The sequence below is a fragment of the Erithacus rubecula genome (assembly GCF_903797595.1).
Source record: "Erithacus rubecula genome assembly, chromosome: 5".
NCBI lineage: Eukaryota > Metazoa > Chordata > Aves > Passeriformes > Muscicapidae > Erithacus > Erithacus rubecula.
The window spans coordinates 41,018,635-41,028,758 of NC_136687.1; the positions used below are offsets into that span (position 1 = coordinate 41,018,635).

The 10,124-nt window shown below is 47.3% G+C and overlaps 1 protein-coding gene across 7 annotated transcripts in view; it reads right to left on the bottom strand.

The window, feature by feature from the left end:
• Positions 1–6,487, bottom strand: part of TMEM131L (transmembrane 131 like) — a 79,609-nt gene extending 73,122 nt beyond the window's left edge. For 6 of the 7 annotated variants that reach the window (XM_079305359.1, XM_079305357.1, XM_079305360.1 and 3 more), the window contains exons 1-2: positions 6,307–6,487; positions 5,930–6,000 (exon numbers count right to left, since the gene is read on the bottom strand). In XM_079305359.1, the coding sequence (XP_079161485.1) occupies positions 5,930–6,000; positions 6,307–6,430 (195 nt within the window). In that variant the 5' untranslated portion in view covers positions 6,431–6,487. The remainder of the gene's footprint in view (positions 1–5,929; positions 6,001–6,306) is intronic. The other variant, XM_079305361.1, reaches the window with a different exon arrangement.
• Between the last annotated feature and the right edge of the window lie 3,637 nt (positions 6,488–10,124).

The following is a 10,124-nucleotide window of genomic DNA, read 5'->3' on the forward strand; positions in this document are numbered from 1 at the left end:
AAATTACAACTGCACTATGGCAAGAGATATAGTTAATGTTAACATTAATACTAATAATTAACATTATTGTGTCTAAAACTATGACCTTATGGCTAATATTAATACAGATCTTGCCAATAACTACGAGACGCATCGGAACTTCCATCTTTTGTCATAAGCACCTCATACAAGAGAAGCAGCACAGCCTCGACCATGACATAACCAAATCTGGAACGAGACTGACAAGGAAATACAAGTTAATTTGGGGACTTGACAATCTTTCTGTACGCCTGCCCAGAGGTTGGAGACACCATGCTAATCCAGAATCTGCAGTATACCACAATGCTCTTCAGCAAAGATCTACCTGGAGGTCACAGCACCTGGCCCCCATGATGACCCAGCCATCTTCTCTAGAGACCTTGCTAAGCCTTGCTGTTCGACTTCACCAAGATGGCCTGATACAAATCCATCATGTTTTCCAGCTTCTCCAACCTCCTTTTGTACTTCTACGACCTTAGTACAATACCAAGCAGAACTAGAGGACTTCTTATCCACTTTTTCCAGAAACAGCTCCTTTGCCATAGTCAGATAGCAAGCGATTCTCATTTTAAATGGCTTAGTGCCTCCTTTAAATGGCTTAGCATCTGCCTGGCATCAGAAACCCGGGTCTGTGTCATTACACTGTGCTCACCCTTAACACTAGCCACCTTACCATTTCTCCATTTTTCACCAAGCAACAATGAAGCAAACTTCCTAATCTACAGTGTAGCCACAGTACATCTGAACTGTGCAAGGAAAGAAAAAAATCATCCTTCACTCTGATCACACACAGACCCCAATGTCCAGGTTTCTCCTATCTGAACTCATCTGTGTGCTCCAGGCTACACATGCATGATGGTTTACACTGCAAATTAAAAAAAAATAAGCAAACAAAAAAACAACCAAAAAAAAAATACCAAAACCACACAAAAAAACCCCCACAAAAAACTAGCATACTCAAACTACAGGACCACAGGGGGGAAGAAAGTGAACACCACCTTAAAGTGAAAATGCAGTTCCCAGCAGTCTACCTATGAAAAGAAAAAAATCTCCCTCCTCAAAACCTTATCCTGAATATGGGGCAGGTGCTTATCTTGTGTTGGAAAGCCCTTGAAAGCACCCCTCTTGTGTCACACAAGTCTCAAGAGTCTGAGCTGACAGCTACTGCATAATCCGCATGGCCAACCAGCCCCAAGTCCTATCAGCACCATCCAGAAGCTCAGCTGGGAGTCTGAAGATGTCTTTTAAAAGCCCAGAGAGGAACACCCCAAGTCTGTCTCAGACTTTCACACAAATCATGTGTCTTCAGACAAACCCTACTTTGAAGTATGTGACTCTGTACATTTAATTTATGCACAGCTGATGGGATCGTTAATGACACACTGCAGTGCCACAAATCTCTGATGAATATATGTAAGGTCAAGCTTTTGAAGCCAGTAGAACAATTAACCTTATTAGCTCCTGAGCTGCACTGAAGAACAGAAACTGAAGACAAGCTGCTACTACCTGGGAGAAGAAAAAAATCTTTCAGATCCAGGGGCCTTGTAAATGAAAACTCATGCAGCAGCTCTGTATTTGTCCAGTGTCTATAAGGATCATGATACAGTAAACACTATGGTATCTTTCTCTAAAATTCAAGCACATGAAACACTGTCACAGTAAAGTGAAACAAGAAGTTATTGTAATTTCCTTAGTATCTGCAAGCAAACTGAAACATTCACAAGGTGTTCCTCTAAGGAAATATCTCACTCATCTCCTACCTGTGACACACAGGGACAGTAGAAAACCCATCACATCAAACACTGCAGTGACACCAAATAAAGTTTGGTATACACTGACTTTAATGACTTGCTGTCACTTTCAGTCATGATAACAAGAACTACAACTTAAACTTCATTATGTCATTTTAAGGTAGTTCCTCCCTCCAAACTGAAGGGGCTGAAGAGAAAGGGCTCTGGAGGTACCCAACCTGCCTGCCCCTGCCTTCAGATGCTCCAAGCAACCTGGGTGGTTTCTGACAGAAAGAAACACGCAACTGTGACTCTCTGACACCTGTTTTAAGTGGTATAGGCCATGAACAACAATTCTCATTTGTGCTTCTTTCAAACACTTGTGGAAAACAGCTGGCCTGATACCCTTACTGCGCTTTTCCTCATCATCTTTCCTCTCCTTTTCAGCAAACATAAAACATAACTAACTGCCTTTCAGCTTTGCACTGAAGTGCTACAACCTGGCTGTCAAAATCTGGAGCTTTTTCAGCCTTTACTGGTGAATGGCTTGAGTGTATATAGAGGCTTTTCTCAAAAGCATTTCACTTAAGTACAAATAAGTTGCAAACAAACATGCAAAACCACAAAATTATAAGGTGTCTATAAAAACCACAACTGCTCTAATCAAGTCTCTCACACTCAAGATTTTCCATGTTAAAATCCCACTGTTTTTTAATGAAAAATCCAGCTACCCATCCCAGGGACATCTGCTATAAAAGGAAGGTTACAGGTAAGGAGAAGGAGAGCAAAGCCAGTGGGTGCTCCGTGGTTACCCCACACCACACATCACTTTCAACAAGAAAGAAGAAACAGGCACAAGGGAATACAGCCACCACATCGGACTGGGAAAACCAGCTGGTCTCAGAGCTAAAAAGGGAATCCAGGAAGAAACACTGAAATGCTGGAGGAAGAGGCAGACCATTGGAAGACAGTCAGCAGATTAAATACAGCCAGCTCCCCCTCAGCCCCAGCACATGAGCCCAGACACACCCTCACCAACTGCAGTGCTCCAGACATCCTTCAGGCTCAGCTGCAGAGCAAAAGCAGTAGGTGAGCCATTCCCAAACAGCTCTGCAGGCTTCAGAGGAAGCTGGAATCAAAAGCTCACAAGTGCTAGGGGATGGGAAAAAAGGAAAAGCACAAATATATATGAGGGAAGCTGGGAAAGGGCACACAAGAAGCAAAGACAATGGAAGGGAAGCAAAAGGAACAGAAGATAGAACAACCAAGCATGGTGGAGGCATGGGGGCTCTGGGCAGCTGCACTCCACCATGCAAATTCATGCAGTTTACCTAGACAAGGCAATACTCTGAAAGGCCTAGAAAGCAACTACAAATATTAAAACATGTTCTGTCCCCTCCCTCACCACTTAAGGTGATGTCTTTATTCACTATATGCACCTGGAACAAAAGCATGTGCAGGCAACCGGATGGCTGAACACGTTACCAATCCATTCAACTTTCATCCTCAAATTCTGCAGGCAGCAAGGAATGCTCAAAACTGCTCTGCCACAGGCAGGCAGTTGATGATGCATGGAAAATAAGATAATAGTGTAAAGCCATGACAGAAAGAGAAAAGCATCCATCAGACAGCATTGGTAACCTGCCAGAAACAGGCTAAAGGGCTGGCAGACAGGGCAACCTAATCCATCTTCCTGCTGAGAGCAGTGGGAGGGAGGTGCTTTGGCAGAGGAATATGCAGTTCCTTCCCCAGATTTTCCACTTCTGCAGGTGAAATTCTCATTGGTGCCACAATCCCTCAAAAAAAAAAAAAAAAAAAAGCAGGAAAAACAAAATCAAAGGGTCAGAACAATCCTATTCCCAAAGTCTTAATCAAGAACCATCTTCAAACACAGCAATGAAACAACTCTTGGATATTCCATGCCAAAACAACATTTATTGTCCACTGAAAAGCAAGGTAGTTCTTCCTGTTACTACACCCTCACCATCACATCACCACTTCTGTGATACACGAACACTGGGCAGCAACCCTCATTGACGGTTTAACCAAGAAAGTCTATTCTCTCAAGAAAGAGAACATGGAAAACCTTCTTGTAGCAGCAGTAGGTCAGACGATTGTTTTAAGTGAAATGTGATCAACAAGGAATAAACGTCTTACAAGTTTAAGCATCTCTCTAACAAAGGGCAGTCAGATGCTAACAGGTGTAGTGATTTTCCAGAACTCAGGAACTGATGCTCATGTCTCCACTGACACCTCTCACCAACCCAGCAGCCACTGAGGAGGGCAATGATACTGACGTGCCTTCAGGACCTCATAAACATTGCAGGGGATCATGGCTCGACCCTTGACTCTTCAGGCATCCAGGGAAGAGCCACAACCAGCCACTGCAGACCAGTGTCACCACTCCATAAAAGAAGTGTTGAAAGGGTCCCTCACCATATCTGCAGGGACTTAGGGAAGCCTCTTTTCCTCCTCACCACAACAAATGGAAAAGGTGTTTCAAATGTGGTCACAGGGCCCAAGCCCAACAGGGGCTGGGTAAAGCCCAAGTACATATGGAAACAAAATAGAAAGCATCAGGGTTGGGCCTGTAACCAAATTTTGGTCTCAAAACCTGTTTGAGGAACTCAGGTCCTTCTGTTCAGCTTGAGTAGTCACTGATACATCAGATGCTGCTGCAGTCCTCAAGTTCAGAGGAGAAAACCATGCAAATCAGTCAATATGCCACTAGTACTCAGAGACCAGTTCATGACTTTTAACCTCTTAAATCAGTAAGCCTATTGTGATTTAGTTCTTATTCTGTCACAACTGAAGCCAGACCTCTTTCCTTCCTGCATACCTAACATGGTCTCTACAGAAACGATGGAGGAACAGCAGTCTCAGCTTTGTCTTCACTGTTGCAAGAACTGAGCAAGGCCATAGGCTCAACTATGCCAAATTCATGGGTCATTCATGCCGCCTGGTTTTTCTTTAGCCAACTAAAGCTTGTTTTTATGAGGATGCTCAAGAACAAAGCATTTTCCAAGAGGATCTAATCTCCTAAGAAAGTTAACATCACGTCATCATCACTCAATTGCAGCTTCGATATGAAAAGCAACTAAAACCGACTACATTACACAGTTCTGCATCTAATGCATCTTAATATCCTCAATTTAAAGAACTCAGACACAAGGCTGAGCTCCTCAAGCATCTCAGTACAGCAACTCTACACCTTCCCTTAGCTACTATCACATCTGCAACAGGCAAAATCTCAATAGCACAACAAATGTATACTACAAAATTATTTGGACATGCAACAGATAATACTTTAATAACACCACAGTACAAAATACTGGGTCCTGGTAAGCAGCATCAATTGTTAGCTAGCTAAGAAAAAACACTTCTGCTATTTTTCCTTATATTGATGTATGTCAATGGCTGAGCACTAAACAGAGAATGATATATGGACTTAAGACAAATAAATTACCCACTTTTGCCCCTCATATAAGATGATGTCCCTAAGGACTGCTTCTTTCCATTTATGAGCCTGGTGCCTTGAAGTCTAGGAGGCCAAGCTCAACATATGGCAGAGTCTGTCAGTGCGAGTTAAATGACTGTCTCAAATGCCATGAACTCCAGACCCTGCTTCCAGCTCCCCTCCTCACTCACCAGGACCGCTGGGCATTGTACTATACTGGCTCCTCTCGCCAGCATAGAATTTATCAAATCTTGTTACTGCCCAACGAAAGCAGCTAAACAAGAAAAAAAATTGTGCTAGAACGAGAGGAACGGCACCATAAATGATGTGTCATTTGAGGGGAGAAAAATGGCTGAAATACATATATCTCAGGCTTGCTCCCCACCTGAGCAGGCCTGAGATATAAATATACGCATATTCACGACAGACACGTCTAGTGCGTTCCGATCACAAATACATTCGTTAAAAAAAAAAAAAAAAAACCAAAAAAACCAAAAAAAACAAACTGGGCGGGGGGGGATACCCCAAAGAGAAAATAGAACCCGAACAACCACGCCGCTGACGCAGGTAGAGGGGGCCGCGGGGATGGGGCTGCGCCGTGACAGCAGCGGCGAGGCCGCCCCCGCCCCACCAGCCCCGCGCCTGCCCCCGGGCCCCAACACATCCGCACACTCCCGCAATGGCCCCGACCATTCCGTCGCCCCCATCCTCCCCGCCCCCTCACCTGGGCGGGCAGCAGGAGCTCTCCCTCCTCGGCTTGCCACAGCTCCACCACGCCGGGGATGGGCTCGATGGCTGCAGGGACAGAGAGAAGAAAGCGCGGATGGGGAGGAGGCGGGCGGCCGGAGCCCGCAGGCGGCGGCCTGGGGCTCCCCGCGCCGGGGCGGACCGGCAGAGATGCATGGTCCGGTGGGTACCGCGGGGCCGGGAGGAAAGGAACTGAAGTGGGGGAGCAGAGGTGAGCCGCGTCCCGTCTCCCTTTGTGTCCCCGGGCTGCCACCGCGGCAGCCGCCCGAGGGACGGCGACGGGGGCGCCGGCTAAGCTCTCAAGCCCGCGGCAAGCAGTGCCGCACTCCCGCCTCGTCCCCTCGGTGCTCTTACCTTGTCCCTGCGCCTCCCCGGGGCGAAAGAAGGGCAGGAGGACGTGGAAGACGCCGAGCAGGAGGTTCATAGCCGCGGCCGCGCGGCAGTAGCCGCCGTGATGCGGGAAGCGCAGCCCCGCCATGCCGAGCCGCGCCGCGCCGAGCTGCGGCTGGGGCGGGGCGGGGCGGGGCGGGGCGGGCGGCTGCGGGGGCGGATCCGCGGGCACCGGGCACCGCCCCCGTCCGCAGCGCGGCTGCGCCCGCCCCGCCCAGCAGCGCCGCGCACATGGCCGGGCAGCAGCGCTCCCGGCCCGCCGCTCCCGGAGGCGCCCGAGGCGAGTCCGCCGCAAAGCAAGAGGGAGGCGTGGGAGGCGTTGTGGAAAAGTCGAATCGGTTTTGTTACCTCGGCCGTGCCTTCGGACCGCGAGCTGCCCGATAGCCCACCTGTCCTTACGCCTGTGTGGGATGTCACCGCGCCGAGGCTCAGGGCTCCCCGGTGATTTTTAGAAAGAAAAAAGCATGGAAAGTGCGAAGGATGCCGCGCTAAGGGGAAGGGGAGAGCGCAGCGAGGAAGGTGGGGGCGCGTAATAGGGGGAAAGGCAATCAAAGTCCCCCGATCTGGTGGATGGGACTATTGCAAATCACACAGAATAGTTAGGGCTGGAAAGGATCTCTGGACCATCGAGTCCGACCTCCTGCCCAGGCAGGGTCATGTGGAAGAGGTGACACAGGAACTCCTCCAAATGGGGTTTGAAGGTATCTAGAGAGAGGGGGCTCTCCGATCTCCCTGGGCAGCCTGTTCCAGTGCCACCAATCTTGTTAATTTCCCTCAGTATTTCTTGACTGCTAGGCAGCGCTATATGTTGAGGGTCGCTGCTGCTGATTAGATCCGTTTCAGTCTTAAGCAACTCTTCAGGTGTCCGTTGGATCAATTGCACGTGGTTTGTAAAACGGAAGTCTAGAACAGAGCCCAGAAATAGTTGTGAGGGTCGCACAGTTTTAACATGTATCTCACATAGTCTTCTAATTGCATTTTAAAGTGCTTTTTTAGAAGTCCCTTCTGCTAAAGAAAAAACAAAACAAAACCCCCCCCAAAAAAACCCTCAAATATTTAATTAACAGGAAAAGACAGTTGTTAAATTTGCTCTGTAAACCTCAAGGAGAAAAATAAAGCAAATAATCTGCTAACAAAGTTTGCACAGCCCCCAAATTGCATCTGGTTCTCCCCTTACCAATTACACATAGAAATTCACAAAAGCAATAGCAGCATGGGACTTGGTCAGCAAAGGCTCATAAATAAAGCGAAAGAAATGGCAAAAAAACATTTTTACCCCTGAACTGAGACAACACACGAGGACATTTGAGACCTTGGTCTGCACTGGCAGTGGGTCACCTGCACAATGCCCATTCTGCTTGGAAAAAAAAAAAAAAGCTTGGAAAAGCTTTTCCCACCTAGAGACCATTCAGGTTTGACTGGAGATGCAGGTGGGTCTCCACAAAAGTGGTGACTCCCTTTCTAAAGGAGAAGACTTCGGCATTTGATGTTGCACAACCACCAAAGTATAGCTGGCAATGCAGCCTTGTCTCCTGCCCACATCCTCTTTCTGTCTTCGCTCTTTTCCTGCTCCCTAATGGTTAGATGGGTCTTTTGTTTTGCATGATGTTCCTCTGTGTCTTTAATCTCATTGCCTGGGGTTTCCACACATGGGCAGAGGAACAGTGGCACCCCTCCATCTGTGTTTCCTAGCACCCCAGGGCTTGCAGAGAAACACAGCCTTTCAAAATAGGAATGGCTGGATGATTCTCTGTTGACAAACATGTGCCTATGCTTGGACAGATGCTTAAATACCTGCTTTAGAGAAAAAGAGATTTACAATGGAGTAAATTTATATGACAACCCCATCCAGGTACTGCATGATGCACCATGAACATGTTGTGCATTGAGTACGGAACAGTTCCCATTACTTCTGCAACTGGTTCCACTTGGAGTACCAGTTAGAGCTATAGACTAATATTATGTTAATTTACTAGCTTTTTCTTGATGAGTTTTTAAAATGTCATGCCAGCATGAGCTGATGATCTTTTGCCTGTCTAGAAGTCAACTCCATTTTCAGTGCCTGTAGGAAGGGGTCTGACGGGTAGGGGTTTAGTGGGAAACTCCTAGACAGTCTTGGTTTAGCAAAGCAGGTTTAAAAATGTTAGGTGAGAGAGTTGGCCTGAGCTGCAGTCCAGGCTGGGGCCAGACTGACCTTGGAAATGCTTCCCCCTTCCTCTGTGTAAAGCGCAACTTTGAAAAGGGCTGGGGAGCAGGGGAAGTGAGGCTTTCTACAGTTATGGTAGAGCCATTTCTACCAAACAGCACAGCTAAACACTTCTCTTTCTGGAGGCTTTTTCAGATGCAATGAGCCGGACTGGGAGGAAATCAGGGCCACAATACAGATGTTGGGATCGCATGGGGAGATACATATTGTGTAATAGACATCAGATGGGAGCAGGCAGCACAGCTGCGCTTGTGCCTCTGTGTATCCCTTTACCAGCAAAATATGCCTGGGACTGTTCCTCATGTATGAGATGAGATGAGATGAGATGAGATGAGATGAGATGAGATGAGATGAGATGAGATGAGATATGAGATGAGATATGAGATATACCTGATGCCATGCACATGGAGACGCTCCTCAGGCAGCCCTGAGAATGTCACCAACCACTGAGAGCACAGGAGAGGGCAGGGTAGGGTAGGTGGGAAGAGTAGAAAGGAAGCAGAAGGGGAAGCTTTTCCTCCCAGTTAAGGCTTCAAGTGACTTCCATAGTCATGAGAAGGGATATTTGGGCTTAGGGATTTAGAGGACTAGGCTGAAAACATCAACTCTTGGCCTCAGTTGCTCAGGAGGATACTTGAGTGCCCCATGTCTCACAGCACCCATTGTCCATTCTTCAGCCAGCTTGGCAGGTGCTAGTCCCAACCCGCCCAGGGGAGGGTTTGCTTTGCTCTGCAGCCTGGCAGGGGCTGCTCTGCTCCTCTTCACCCATAGGGCTGCCTGCAGTGAGTGGGCATGTGACATGCAACCCTGTTCCCTAGGCAGCTTGGGCTTCCCTGACACCACATCCCTCACCGTCTGGTGAGGCTTTCCAACTGCATCTGACCTACATTTAACACCTTCTTGCTGCCAGCTCCATTTTATTTAGAGCAACCTCTCTCCCCTAGTCTGACTTCAGACCATCAGTGAGAAGGAGCTCTGTGCGAAAGCAGAAACAAAGTCCCTGCTGGCCCTCTTTGATGGGCTACCAGGGTACTTTCCTGTTCTCAGAAGTTACTGACTTATCTGGAGCAAATGGATCCACCCTACTCACCAGGGAAAGCAAACAACTACTAAAATATTTGGATGGAGAACTTGTTGAATGATGCACTGGGAGGGCATGGTCCAGTTTGTCAACCTGGTGTGGTGGTACAGCACCCCGTGCTATCTGCAAATGTGACAGTGCTCTTCAAAGCTCAATGATCTACTGATGATGCTGTTTTCCAGCTAGAGAAGATTTTTTTGAGGCTGTAGACATACTTAGTATTCATGCAAAACAAATCCCTACTCTGTTATACTTTAAAATCTTTGACTTGTTTTTTCAGTAGGATGTGCTGCTGAAATACTTATTTTTACTGTTTGCCTTGACCTTGAACTACAAGGAAGAGGAGCTGAGTTTTACCTACAGCAGTCTGGAAATACTGCTGTAAACTTCTGCAAATCATAAAGCACACAGAAATTAATCCAGCCCTAAATGCCATTACAAATCCCCATTACTTGCAGCATGAGAATAGCTACTTGCCTTTCAAAAAAAGATGTG